This window comes from Protomyctophum parallelum, assembly GCF_964188405.1.
Source record: "Protomyctophum parallelum genome assembly, chromosome: 11".
In the NCBI taxonomy this organism is placed as follows: Eukaryota; Metazoa; Chordata; class Actinopteri; order Myctophiformes; family Myctophidae; genus Protomyctophum; species Protomyctophum parallelum.
In genome coordinates, this window is record NC_139707.1 from 16790903 (window position 1) to 16806501 (window position 15599).

General features: G+C 46.8%; 1 protein-coding gene across 3 annotated transcripts in view; it reads right to left on the bottom strand.

Annotated features, from left to right (window-relative positions):
- igsf3 (immunoglobulin superfamily, member 3) overlaps positions 1–15599 on the bottom strand; it is an 88119-nt gene that overhangs the window by 53065 nt on the left and 19455 nt on the right. For 2 of the 3 annotated variants that reach the window (XM_083777265.1, XM_083777263.1), the window contains exon 2: positions 12966–13346. The exons of the other annotated variant lie outside the window; for it this stretch is intronic. In XM_083777265.1, the coding sequence (XP_083633391.1) occupies positions 12966–13346 (381 nt within the window). The remainder of the gene's footprint in view (positions 1–12965; positions 13347–15599) is intronic. 3 annotated transcript variants of the gene reach the window in all.

Here is a 15599-nt window from a genome sequence, read left to right on the forward strand (position 1 = left end):
ACCCATTTGTGGGTCAGGGACCAATTTTTACGGATCACGACTAAAGTAAAAAAGTGTATATATATATATATATATATATATATATATATATATATATATATTTTATAAATGTTAAAACAAACACACAAATCTAAGAAATTCCATAAATACTGGTAATAAAAACAAATAATGTGGTGAGAGCGGGCCAAAGTCTAATCTCTCTTTTGGATCTCGACTTGAAAGTTTGAGAACCACATTGTAGATATCTGTGTGCAACAAATATAAATCATAAGGTGTTGCTACGCCGGCAGGTCATTTGTGTGTAATGCTTCGTCCATCTGTTTGTGTTACGTGTGTACGAGTGAGAGGCCGAGAGACTGATTGGCTGCATGTGTAAACCTCTACAATGATGGGGCTGGGCTAATGGAGGTGGGCAGAGCTACTGAACCAGCAGGCATCCGTCCAGCGGGGCACCAGATGAGGGGAGCAACTGTCTGTCTGAGAAAAAGCCAGAGCCGGAGGGGAGTTCAGGCAGACATACTCTCCCTGTCTCGCTCTCTTTCTCTCACGCATGCACGCACGCACACACACACAATACGGCCCCCCAGGCAGAGCACAACCCTGGCACGAGAGCACAGGTGGCAGCATATGTTGCCTGTCTGGCCGCCAGTCAGCCGAGATGGTGGGAGTGATTGTGTCTGTGTGAGTGTGTGTGTGTGTGTGTGTGTGTGTGTGTGTGTGTGTGTGTGTGTGCGCGTGCGTGCGTGCGGATATACACACATCATTAAAAATGAGTTTAATGGTGTAGTCACACAGCGTGTTTTAGGGTGTAGTGTACTGTAAAATGACGAGTCTCGTCAGTCTGCCTTAGACAGTGGTGTGTCTCTCTAAAACAGGGTCTCTTTAAGATAGAAGCGGGTCTCTCTAAAGCCCAGTCCACACCAATGACTTGCAACACAACTCGATGCAACTTGCAACCACTTGCAGCAGAATCCCAAAACTGTGCCGACCTGCAAAAGTCAATGCAGACGACTGCAACTGGTTGCAAGTTGCAACGAGTTGTGTTGCAAATCTTTAGTTTGGACGGGGCTATATGCTGCGTTCACACGGGCATACGCAAAGACGCAAAGATATACAGTGTATTTGTAGCTGTTGCAGCTTCCATTGACAATGAACACAATAGTGCGCCCACTGTGCATTTTATGCCATTCTGAGCAAGACTAATAACCCTGTGCGCGTGCACATGTACAGCGGATTATCATGTACGCTGTTTCTACAATGAGTGGCTAGCCGCGGAAGCTAACCGAGGCTTTAAAAAAAAGGTACATAAATATTTAAAAATATATATTAATCAAATCTCGTGTTTCTCGTGGATGACCCAGATGATCTCGAGAAAAGCACGGAATGAATTAATGGTATACTGCGTCATTGCGTCTGCCCATGTGAACGCAACATACGGGAGTGGCGTGTCTCTCCAAAACAGTGGCAGTCACGCATCTGTGACAGACGTGTCGTAATCAACGGATGAGGCGCATCCATTTCCTGTGTAATCTTGCGAGACTGTAGGCAGTGCCGGCAGAAGTGCTAGTTCTCCAGTGTGTAGTTTGTTCAGCTGACATATAATAGGAGTGTTGGCTCATTGTAACAAAAAAACATCACATGGATGCACCTGGGACGTATCCTTCCTCAGTGATGTATCCTGAGGTCAACGGGGTTTCGGGTCTCGCAACATCATACCCCTCACTCAGGCGACCCAGCCGGGAGTGATCAAGTCCCGACTTACGTCCCAGTAGCTACCCTCAATCAGTCCCATTAGGGAAAAACCAGGGGCACACAATCTGTTGGAACTACTCCAGAACTACTCTGCCAGGGCTTGGAGGTACACTTCTGGCACATGGAGGGACTAGGCATTGAAATAACACTAGCCTAAGACCTACACATTCTCAACCACAGTAGTACTTTATAGTGACGACTTTGGGAGGGGCTGCTGACAGAGTTGCAATATGTGACGATTTAACACCCAAAACGGTGATGAAACAGCGAGCCCTGTGGCTCACATTAGCCTGACGGTACCAAGAACGCAGGTTCACATTCCACCGCGGGGATCCTTTTCACTCCAAAGCGTGTCACGACGATGCTAAGACGATACTAAAGATAAAAATAAAAATAAATAGAATCGTCCTCAGGTCTAAATGGGTTATAACACAGCGGTGTGTCTCTTTGACACAGTGGCGTGTCTCTCTCAAGCTGGATTTAGACTTTGTTGCACATGGTGTCGCTGTGTGAGCTTGTAGATCAGCTATTTTTGGTGATCAACACCAGCGTGTTAACTAAATATAAATCAGGCTTAAAGGTAAGGTAACAGATAATGAATTTGAAACAAAATAATCGTTTCATATAGGCTAATTATATGGCAATTACTTAAAATGAGACGTTTTGGTACACCTGCTCCACACCAATGGACTTGAGTCTCCCAACGTTTCTTCACTCCTTCCATGTTGGCACTCTAAACAAACCACGGCATCCCATCCATTACATCATATGTTTAAAGTAAACTAAACCGCTGTTTCCCTTTTGCAATAATGAGGCAGTGATTAGCATACTAACGATGTGGGTATGACACTAATCTTTTCACCAGTGTAGCCACACAATACAGAAAGACCCAGTGTAGAGGGAGGAGGAGGGGCTGACTGTTGACTATTCCATAATACACTGCTTCCCAAACACTGGGTCGTTTTTTAGTTTAATTTCAAAACATTCAAATTCAATGATTATTGTTTTCAGTAATTTCATGAAGAAAGAAAAGAAAATAAATCTAAGAAATTCCATAAATTTGAAGTGAAATTAGCCGATCTACAAAGCTCACAACGCTGTGCGAAGCAATGCATTGTGAGCTTGTAAATCTGCTGTTTCCACTAGTTTAGGTGCCGGGCAAAAGTCTAATTTCTCTTTTGGGTCTTGAGCTAAAGCGTTTGGGGACCACTGCCGTAATACACTAACTGTATGCTCAGCTGCTGCAGCGAGAAATGGCCTGTGCCTGTGCTTGACCAAAAAGCCTGCACGAGTATGTTCAACTACGACTGTGTTTACGCACGCCAGTGTGTGTGAATGCACGCTTGTGCCAGTGTTTGAGTGTGTGAGTGTATGTATATATGTCAACAGGGTTATCAGCACTTGTGCCCCAAACCATAAATAAGCAGCAACTTGTCCTGCGTTCCCCTCCATGTTCAGATAAGGCTTCAAAGTTGCTACCAAGATCAAACAGTGTCCTGGACTCTACTAACAATAACCACAAATTGACAACTCCTGGAGGCTATTATGCTATTATGCACACACATACTTTTAAAAGGTGCACGCATGCGCAGTCACGCACACACGCGCACACACACACACAGTTATCATAGCCTGCCCATTCACATCCATATTCAACAGCATTCATATTCACACCGTGCTGTGTTGCGTTAATCTCACAGAGAGGAGGCAGTGGGCCCCTGGGGGGTTAGCGCTTAGCTAATCAAATCATCAACCGTAGGAGCAGTGGTGCATCTTTGGCCCATTATATAAACATTAATAAACATATGCAGCACACAAATACTCAGTATGCGCGCGCACACACACACACACACACACACACACACACACACACACACACACACACACACACACACACACACACACACACACACACACACACACACACACACACCATGTTGAACCTTTTCTCATTAGCTTGTAGTGTAGGTGTTCAACTGTGTCCTTGTGCTATGAGAGTGTTAATGCAGGTTTAATGACGCATTCTTGCCGTGACCCAGCAAGTTTTCTCTGAAACTGTAGCCTACTTATCAGCAGTGATATTTGGGACAAGAGGGAGGCCCCTCAGGTCCCTTTCACCGCAGTCCACTTCAAGCTTTTTATATTGTACTTCGTCACATGGCTACGCCGCTCGCATAGAGTCACTCATTTTCAATGACTCTGAGTGAAGTATAACTTCATGTTATCGATGACCGTTTGTAGCCATAGACTTAGATGACCAGTGAGTCTCTCATTTGCTCTATACCTGGTGGCAGTAGATCGTCTTTCCAGCATATTGTCTGGCAGAAACTTTGTATCTCTTCAGCTTGTGACTAAATAAGTACACTGGATCCATTAGAACTCGGGCTCTGTTTTCCATTTTACAGTTTAGGACATACTGTACAAGGTTTTTGCCTGACATCAAGAATATTACGAATGACAGACAGCAAACGGGATAAAAGCCTCTTGTCTCGCTTTGTTCTGCTCCGCCCTTCGTGGCCTCATCCTGTTCTCCTTGCCGACGCTGCGGTCTATTCACAGTGTGGTACATCTTCTATTCAGCACTTTTCTATTGTCTCTCGGAGCGCTACCGTCCATGTCCTCATGTGTTCTGATGGGAACGCAACGACTGTGTCTCTCTCAGACTCAATTACTGGTGCCACATCTGTCCTGACAGTGACAGACTGGTCAGTGTGACGATATGTCATGATGTGCGAGAGGCAAAGCATGCGAGCGTGTGTGTGTGTGTGTGTGTGTGTGTGTGTGTGTGTGTGTGTTGTTTATGTAGGGTCAGAGTGGCAGTAATGACATTGAGCAGGAGGCCCTGTCCGTTAAAGGAGATGAGATGTGCAGGGAAATGGCACGCCAGACACAGTGATAAAATCACTCTCCATTTGGAGTCCTGCCCGGGCCTCGGCTCAAAGCTTGCTTGCACACACACACACACACACACACACACACACACACACACACACACACACACACACACACACACACACACACACACACACACACACACACACACACACACACACACACACACACACACACACACACACACACACACACACACACACACACACACACACACACACACACACACACACACACACACACACAAAAGAGGGACAACAAGGAGAATGCAATCGTAAATGAATTTGGGAGGTGATGTTGAGGCCAAGGAAAGAGAGAGAGAGAGTGTTACGGGAGGAACGAAACCACAAAGCAGTGAGGAACACAACAGCTGTAGATAAAAGAGTGGAACATATACTGTAGGCCAGTGCTGCCAATCAATACCACCAGACAGGAGAGACGACCTACCTCTTTGATTAGTCTCAACCTTTCCGTCCATCAATCCACTCATCCCTCTCTCTTTTTAACCATTTTCTTCATCATCTGCCCATTCCTCCTCCCCCGTCTCCATTCAATCTGACCACACACCCAACCCCCCCCCCCCCCCCCCCCCCCCCCGTTTTCCGCCGCATGCTTCAATCAGCTTACTTTCCTCCCGCGATAGATCAAGGGACGAGGCTGTATTGACAAAACCGTAGACCTACATGACCGACACTCAGGAAAGAACAAGGTTGGGGGAGGGGGGGGCTTGTTGAATCGAATCACCAACCTCAGATGGATGGATGCAGAAAACGTACAAAATCAGATAAAGGGAGAGTTAGTACAGAAGAGAGAGCTGGGATGAGGCGGCAGCCTCACTGTCACCCGGGGTAAAAGATGGAACTTCAGATGACATCTCCGGCTTCAACCTATCCCATTAAGTGAAGTAGAGGTAGGAGCTTGTGGCTTGGGCCATGAACAGAGGAAGGCAGGAATAAAGCCACAAATCAGACAGGCACAGCGCTGAACTCAGCAGAGGGCATGATTCAGACTCTTTTGTACTGTGTTTTGCAGCTGCACGGAGAAGTCACGGCTTGACCGGGGCACATCAAAGTCTGTCTTCTTAAATCACTCTGCGCCCACAAACAAGAGTGCAGACGTGTAGACATTAGGCAAGCAAGAAAAAAAGCAAACAAGCACATGTTCGCACTCGTACATGTGTTTTTAAAACATTTTGAATAATCTTTAATTAAAAAAGATTCTTCACCTATAATGACATGCCCAGAGTGGGGAAATTGTTTACATCTCTGTACACGTCTGTGTTTTTTATACATTTTTAACCAATGAAAATTATTAAAAAGAGAAAGCTTGAGGCTAAATAAGTAGTACATTGGTTCTTTTGTATGAAAAGTAACGGTTTTGAACATACAAGGGTTCTACCCAACAGTGACGACATGCACATGAATGGCGCTGCACACAAGCACACGTCTGACATAATTGCATTTTGACATTGCGTAGTTGTTGTGTTAACTACATCAGCCGGGGTCCAGCTCTAGGGCAGGGGCACAGTTCCATCAGGTGAAGGAATTACATTCCCTCGTGGAATGAGAAAGAGAAATGAATGCAGGCCTTGGATTTGGTACAAATACCACGGCCATGAAAATAATGTAAAATAAAATGAAAAGTCTGAACGGTGAACTGCAAAATTGTAACCCTGTTTGTTCAGCAAATGAATAAATGGCAGACATCACTCAAGCGAAAAGACCCAACTTTCTGCCGCCTCTCTCTTCTGCTCCGTCTCTTCTCCCCTCTCTTCCATTTGTGTGTGGGTTAATTGCATTTAGAACTCATATGGCTGTTAGTAGCTGCAGTAACTGCATTAACCTTGGGAGCCTCGTCAGAGGCAGACCATTTAAAAACACGCCATCATAAAGCTAGTTGTACTGCGGGTAATGCCCGGGGGGAGGTGTAACCAATCAGACTGAAGTCGTGAAGAAGAGCTAATCATTTATTGGTCACACACTCTAATATAACCAGCCCCTTCAATCTCACCCTGCAACCCCCCCTTCACTCATTCTCTCCATTTCTGCTCTTTTTCTATTTCTACATCTCTGCCTTTCTGAGTGAGCCATCTCTCTTCAAAACCACTCACTGGTGGCCTAGCGGTCCAGGCACCTAGGCTTGTAATCCAGCATGTCGTGCGTTTGAGTCCCGATCCCGATTCTATCTACTGTACCCCCCCAACACACACACACACACACACACACGCCTTTTCGCTATCGTCAAGCCACAGTGGAAAATACTGAAACTCATAGATGAAAGTGTAACACGTCTTACGTCTCCCTATTTCTGTTACTATCCAACTTCAGCAACCGGAACAGCTAGTAGCTATACCAAATGTTCACAGTGGGATCTGAATATCGGCCAGCAGGGATGACTTGGTCTCCTGTGGCGTCTTCTACGACAGACTGGGATCTGCATGGTGACGAAGAGCAGCGTGAAATGAGTGTGAGAGCGAGGTGCTTGTTGTGAGCCAAGCTTGAGCCTCGTGGCTGGGCTCCCTAAACACAACCTGTTGCGTAGGAGAAGAACAGACCACGATGACAGTGTCATGCTGTTGTCCTTTTTAATATCTGTGGTGCGTCGGAGGAAGAAAGATATGATGCAAAAATATGACGCACGCGCACACACAGAGTAGGAGGCAAGGCCTTAGTTCGTCATGAGGGACTCCTCTTCCTACTTTCTAGGATCCATAATTCCTGGGCCTGAGTCCAAGGTGTGAGCTAATAACACAATAAGAAGTGACCTCTGACCTTGAGGGAGATTCACAACACAGCGGTCATGTCGTGCTAGCCTCTGACCGCGACACGATTGTGTTACTGCCGCTAAAAGAGATTCAGGTGGTGTGAGGAAGAAATTAATCAAAAAGTGAGAAGTAGAAATGGTTTTCTTTTATACTATGTGTAAAATGCATATTCCCTGTGGAAAAGAAAGAAAAACAAAGGCACACAATCTAACTCTAAAATAACTGATTTATGAAATGGTGATTTCCCTTCAGCACGCTGGGAAAAAAATGCCACTTGACGATTTAAGACACATTAGCCAGTAGTCGAGCAATCATGGCCAATTATTCTTTTCAGATGTGTACCATTACTATAAAGCCTACGGCAGTATTGGCACTTAGGGGGGAGTTTGGCTGAGACTAGTACTGGTTTAATTTGATTGGTCTGGCTTCAGTATCAGTGTACCCACCCCACCCCCACAAGCTGTATGCACACACTCGCCCGCCTGCAGACAGTCGCCTGCCAACCTTTTCTGAAAAGGTATATCAAATGCGCAACAAATGGCAGCAGGATCATCTTTCCGAGCCACAAACACAAATGAGCCGGGCGATTTACTGCAGACAAAGCAGAAGCGCAGAAGAACACTGACACAGTATCAGACAGAATAGTGTCCAGGTGTGCTGCCAAAACCCGTCCCTCCCCCTGGGCAGCAGCCAGGTATAGAGTTTCGAACCCCACCACCACTGTCCATCCACCCACTCTTTCATACCACGGTGACGGTTGGAAAACATTTCCCTGTAGGCCTACGTCATTCTTTGTCAGAATACAGATTACGTTGGTCTTTTACCCTTATCATTTAGCTCCTGTCCGTGTCCGTCTCCTTATATCGATATCTTATCATGCCTGTTGACCGGAAACCTTGCATGTCCAAAACCGTTACTTTTACAGGAAATGAAACAATAGAACCTGTGCTCCAATGGATCTGATGATCCAATGTAGTTGTTATTTTATCACACGATCTTGTGAATGTTTCATTAGTTCAATATATATTTTAAAGCCACAGACAGACTTTTCAACCTTGCATCCCTACCTCAGGCCTGATTGTTTGAAGCTGTACTGGAGTGTTAAGTTACATTTCTACACAGTACTAGGGGTGTGCAGCGGCTAACCGTTAGCCAATAAGAAATGTGTAACCGACGAACACTAACGGCTAATGGTGAACCGATAAGATAAAAACAAAAGACCACGGGGCACCCTGGCCTCTTCTTCTTTAAAAAAAAATTAATTAAATTTTTATCCCACGATTTTGAAACCCATTTTTTCACCCAGTGCACAATTATCTAATGTAATCCTGGGCACTACACTTCCTCTGCCCACCTGGGGGGGGGCAGCGGACTGACCTCATGCTTCCTTCTATGCATCTTTTCACCTGACAGGGGAGTTTCCCCGGCCGGACGTAGCACGTGGAAGGAACACGTTATTCCGACCAGTTCTTTTCCCCTCCATCAGATGCCCCGGCTGGCCAGGGGGAGGTAGTTTAGAGACCAGGATTACTGCATGTTTTTGTGAGGGTACCTACCCCAGGGGACACAGGAAGTACATGCAAACTCCACACAGAAAGTCCCTTTCGCCAACCCAGCCTCGGGTATGGGCACTGATGACGCGGAGGAGAGAACACGCCCCCAGTGCCCACAGCGTCCCCAGCAGGAATCAAACTCAGGACCTTCTAGCTGTGAGGCGACAGCACTACTGACTGTGCCACCGTGACCCCACACCCTGGCCTCTTCTAACTTCCTCCATGTTATTAGCCTACACTCCAGAGCTGTTTGGGGGGCGGCAGTGTGTGCACTGCAGCAGCCACTGGGCTTTCGCCAAACTTTGGTCAAATTAACTATCATTGCAGCTCTCGGCATGGGATGGTGGCCATTGCGCTGTCTGCGTGCATCACGGTATTTACGCACATGAACTGGCTACTGGAGTTTATGGCTCGACTGTTGGACTCACTCAGAGAGTTATTTGACAATTTGTGCTGTTATGTTGGCGAGGAGTGGAACGTTTATTCAGCCGTCTTATTGACACAGAGTATGCTCGACAGACACACTGCAGACAACCTGGTTGGTAGTGGTAGGTAAACTAAACGATGCGGTGGTTGGAGGCTTGGTAGCCTGGCTTTGCCAGACACAACATGGACTCACTCACGCATCCTCCCCCCTATGATATAGATATCAGGGAGGAAGCAAGAGTAAATCCACGTTATAATATGGCCAAAACCAGGCTAGAGGCTTGGGGACTGAAGGTGCGTTCAAACCTGATATTTGTTTCCACTGTCGCTTCACTTTTGTCACGCAGGTCAGCTTTGGTATAAAAAGAAAGTCCCCCTTCGCTCCAGCTCACTCTTGACCAGTCAGTCATGCAAGATATGTAGCTGAGCAGTCTTCCCCCTCCCTCGAGTGGTGGATTATATTATTTATATAAATAGATATAGTGCATATGTTCACGATAACACACGTAACCTAGTGGCTGCTATTTTCCCCCATCCGGGTGGACTGGGACTCGAAAAACCCTGTTGTGGCCGGCTATTTGTATTTTCTTTAATGGATAAAACAGCGCATGGTGTCCATGGTGGCGGCCCACCATGGACAGCTCTCGAACCTTTAGAGATACAGCGCTTTGAAAATCCTGTTATAATGGAGGCTCAACGGAGGGGATGGAGGCTCTCCAGAGTCCATACTAACCAGAGCCATGCTAAAAGGTAAACAAACGGTCGGCGCTTTCATATGTGGAGTATACAATTGTCTACGAACCTACGCGTAAATAGCACCAGTATGTACTGTTACATTTATTAACGTAGATGGCAGAGAAAAAGTTTAATTAGCCAGCAAGACCTGACGGTAACCGGTTAATAAAATGTCTCCATTTGGCCAGCCCTACACAGTAGTGAGTAGTAGTACACACTATTAATCGTTTTGTTTTAAATAGTTTTTAAATTACAGATCGGCTATTTCTGCTACTTTCGCACGACACTCTCGTACAACGGAGTATTCATTTATGGAAAACCATAAACCGGAGATACAAGCTCTCTCCCCAACAGTGACGTCATTCTTCCTTCCTCTCTAGTCCGCTGCCACTGTTTAATCCTGTCCTTCCGACATCACCCTTGAGACGTGTTCACACTCAAAGACATGCACATGATGCACGCACACTTCCTGCTCAGTAACAGCCTTTTCCCTAAAAAAAATCACACCTGTGTTAACTGAGTGGTGCAACCCCCCCCCCCCCCCCGCTCTCTCTCTCTCTCTCTCTCTCTCTCTCTCATTAGCAGACAACAGTGTCTGCACTGTCTCTCTCTCTGTTTCTGGCACAACAGCGCCCCTACTGGTACTAATAGTCATACTCGTGCTCACATTCACATGGGTGCATGGGTGGGTGGGTGGGTGGTTTAACGTCACATAGATAGGCGGACACGGACATTGCTGTTCTTTGGAGTGGTTGCACCACTAAAAAAAAAGGCCATGCGATGAAAGAGCATTCATAATATGGTATATTAATAAGGGATAGAACAGAGAGACAGGAGTTTGTTAGAGACACGTGGCCAGGTGGGGGGGGGGGGGGGGAGGAGGGGACGACGACGACGACGACATTGAAAGTGGTTTCGATGTGAAGGTGGGAGGTTATACAGGACATGGGTATAGTGCTCGTCAGTTTGGGTCCGTGCGTGTGCATATAGGCCTGTCACAAATATTACATAATTAATTGTCCATACATTTTCAAAAATAGCAGATCTACAAGCTTGTAGATAAACTATTTCCGCTATTTTGGACAGAAAAAACAATATTAAAAATGATTCAATGGGTCAGTGATTTCTGTATATATTTAAGTTAATTGCCACATCTGCCCTGTGCAATTATTTGTGTGACAATTAATCGCCAGCTTAAATTTGTAATCGTGACAGCGCTACACGTGCAGCTGCCTTGGGGGGGGGGGGGTGATCATGACAGGGTAAGAAAATAAAATATAGAAAGACCATGTAGTTTACCTCTGACCTCTGGAACTGGGTTAGGAGGCTAGACACATAACAGTGTCCCTCAACACCACCGCACACAACTTTATCTTGCGCGCGCACACATGTACACACACATGTACACACACACACACACACACACACACACACACACACACACACACACACACACACACACACACACACACACACACACACACACACACACACACACACACACACACACACACACACACACACACACACACACACACACACACACACACACACGTCTATAAATACCATGTTCTATCAGTGGTTTCACATTGGCCCATGTCTGAGCCCTGGCCCACATTCAGATCATGCTGCTCATACTCAAAAGGCACAAGTCAACGATATAACTGTACACGTGCCAGCCAGGCAAGGATAACACCAAACCCACTGCTCTGCTAACGCTAAGCAGTGAGCACAACCCCCCCCCCCCCCACCACCAAGAAAACAGACTTGGCGTATTGATCAATGCACGCTGAGCTCTCACTGTCACTACAGAAATAATTAGCATTATTGACATTGGTCACCTCGTAGTGATACTATATACCACTGTGAGGGGACGCAGCGGACACGTGGACACTAACGTGTTCATGTGACTCCATGTTTAAGGCCACACAATCGGAGACCCCAATAATCTCCCCCCACCACCACCCCCCCTCTCTCTGATTAAAGGGCATTAACACTGAGGGGGATGGGAGCGGGCTAGAATGCCAAACATGAGAGCAAAACCTCCACAACCATGTCAGCTGTGTACTTGGACCTCAGGGAATGTTTGGGGAAATGTGTGTGTGTGTGTGTGTGTGTGTGTGTGTGTGTGTGTGTGTGTGTGTGTGTGTGTGTGTGTGTGTGTGTGTGTGTGTGTGTGTGTGTGTGTGTGTGTGTGTGTGTGTGTGTGTGTGTGTGAGAGGGGGTGGGGGGGAAGGAGAGGCAGCGGGGAACAGATGCCATTGACAGAGAAGTGTTTGAATTCTCACACACTGTGGGGACACACAGGGTGTGTTATTGAAACAGCTCGGGATGGGGGTGGGGTGGTGTGTGTGTGTGTGTGTGTGTGTGTGTGTGTGTGTATAAAGGAGTGAGGCATTCATGTGGGGTGAGGCACGATTTCCTCTGGCCAGAACAGGTGGGACTCAGTGTGACACTGGAGGCCAACACTTCCTCTGCCTCTCCCACCCACCACACACCCGTCCCTCCCGTTGAAATCCGTCAAGTATCCATCGAGAGACGCTCGCCCGCGAGTGGAATTGCCTACGCATTGACCTGCTGCACCAACCATACACTCACACTGTAATCAGCACCTCTGTACTTGCTTTGTTCAAACTAGCCATTGATGATGAGAAAGATAACGATATGATAGATGAAGCCATTTGAAAAGATAAGTCATATGCTTTATTAAAAGAACTACAGCGGTAATCTTGCGGTTATCCTTCAAAGGTATCCGATATCACGGGGAGCGGCCTGCTGGTGAATAATCCACCATGTGTGTGCGTGGCTGCGTGAGGTGAGACATGCGTGCGCGGGGGACTCACCGGTGAGGTTGGTGCGGGCGCTGTAGGAGCCCAGGTAGCGGCCATCAGTGTTGGGTGTGTAACACTCAAACAGGCCCTGGTCTCTGGCCTGCACCTTGGTGATGTGCAGCTGAGACGCGTCCTGGCTCAGTCTCTCCACGGAGATCTCCTTGCTGTTCACCCTCTGGGAGTACACGGCGTAGGCGTAGTTGGGCTGAGCCGTGCTCACGATGCGGATCTCCCTGTCCGGTATGGACGGCAGGTACATGGACCACTCAAAGTCCTGCTGCATGCCCTCCTTGTAGCCGCTCACGTTGCACATGATGGTGACGTGGGAGCCCTCCGTCCGCACCAGCGGCCCGCTCTGCACCGTTACCACCCTTTGAGACATGGCAGCGCCAGCTAGAGGCAGACGTTGGAGAAGGAGAGAGGGAACAAGAAAGAGAGAGAGGGGATGGGAGGAGGGAGGGGGGGTGCAGAGAGAACATTTGTTACGTTTTAATTTAGCATTAGCAGTTTGAGTTTGCAGATCTCATGTCTAATGTCAGTGCCTCTCAATCACACTTGCAAAACACACTCATCTTTTGAATAACTGTCAACCAGTATTATCTACCATAATAATATTTTATTTCAACGGCCCCACTAACCCTTCACAACAGTCAGCCAACCACATGCATTATGATTAATTAACTCTAAAATCATACAATGGCAACTCTAGAATTATACAAAACATCAGATCTACATGCTCACAACACATTGTGAACAGGTAAGAGGCATTCCCCCCAGCTACTTCAAAATTAATAATGTTTTGCAAACAGCCCTGCTTTGTTAACGACGATTAGAAACGAATTATCCACACACACACACACACACACACACACACACACACACACACACACACACACACACACACACACACACACACACACACACACACACACACACACACACACACACACACACACACACACACACACACACACACACACACACACACACACACAATAAAGCACATCTGAAAGGCAGCCATCTGGAAGTTAGGTGAGGTCAAGGACCACATCATAAAACACTGGTAGCCCCTGGCAGGGTGCATCATCGCATTATGAGGAGGCTAACAAGTCGTACAGGCAGTGTGTCAAGTTGGATAATGCACAGGTGTTTCTGAAAGTCACGGACATCAGTTACAACATCTGTGGTCCGTATCGAGTCACAGAGGGCGACCGCGCACTCCAACATGCACGCACACAGTGCAGGAAATGCACAGTCCGCATTTACCGGCTCCATTCCCAACTTAACTAGAGGCAACACAAGTCCAGAGAGGACGACAAATACAGTGTTTCCTGTCTGCTAGCTAGGGCAAGTGGAGATCACACAGCTACAGTGTGTGTGTGTGTGTGTGTGTGTGTGTGTGTGTGTGTGTGTGTGTGTGTGTGTGTGTGTGTGTGTGTGTGTGTGTGTGTGTGTGTGCCTGCCTCAACGGGAGAGTATCTGAAAGGCTGTGTCTGTAGGCACAACGCTCATCATCCATAATTCACCAGAACAGCTTTTTAACTCCCACAACAACGCCACCCTGCCTCTCTCTCTCACAACAACGCCGCCCTGCCTCTCTCTCTCACACCTCCAGCCCCCCCCCCCCCCCCTGCCCTCTCTCATTTACAGTCATTAATGTGAGTGCATGCATGTGTCTGTGTCTATAAAAGGTTATCTAGTTGAGAAATGAACAAACCTTTGCAGACTGTGGCTGTGCTCACTGGGTCGGAAAAACAAAGCAAAAGGGAACGACGGTCCACATTTCTTTTTTGCTGTGTGTGTGTGAGTATGTGTGTGTGCGTGCGTGCGTGCGTGTGCACGTGGAGGTTCTGTTTTCCTAAATTTTATTTTCATCCTTCCTTTGCTTGGCACCGCAGTTTTGCTTCCATTTTGGAGGCACATTCAGCATTCAAAACAGTTACAAATCTCTTATTTCTTTTTGGCTGCATGGCTAGAATGGGATTTAAATTCAATAAGAGCCACCCCCAATAGTGGAAATTTATCGGAATTAAGCATTTCCTCTTGCTCGACTTCTCCAGTGGACCACCAGAGGAATTGATTTGCCTATGAATGCTCCCAACCTACTGTCTAATGCATTCCCAGAAAAATACCAAAAATCCATATTTGACTATATCCTCACATATCAGCAAATCAACCATATAACAGCTAAACATTAAGCCACACTGACATTCTGAAAATCAATTAAAAGTCGCTGTTTCAAAGGGTAAGCAAGCAACAAACACTGCCGAGAGAGAGGGAAATTAAGATCGACCTTCGTAACCTAAAAGTCTATAGCAAAGCGGGACGGCCCGATACCAATTAAGTAAGTTATGGGGAGCATCAGGTAGGGGGAAGTCTCTTTCCTCATTTAGAGTCATTCTGATGCCAGTGTGCCGACATGGTGCCGGTCCGTCTGCCCATGAGCTATTGGGTTGAGCTCAGAACCGATACTGCTGTGTCACTGCTTCTCACGTTACAACTCATTACAGAGAAGCTGCGGGAAATGTATCACTCATAAGACTATTAACAGAAAGACACTGCTCATACTGCGTTAAGAGCTCCTCTCACTCTCCACTCCCCCACCCTCTGTCTTCCATCAAATCCTTCTTTCCTTCCTTCCTGCTG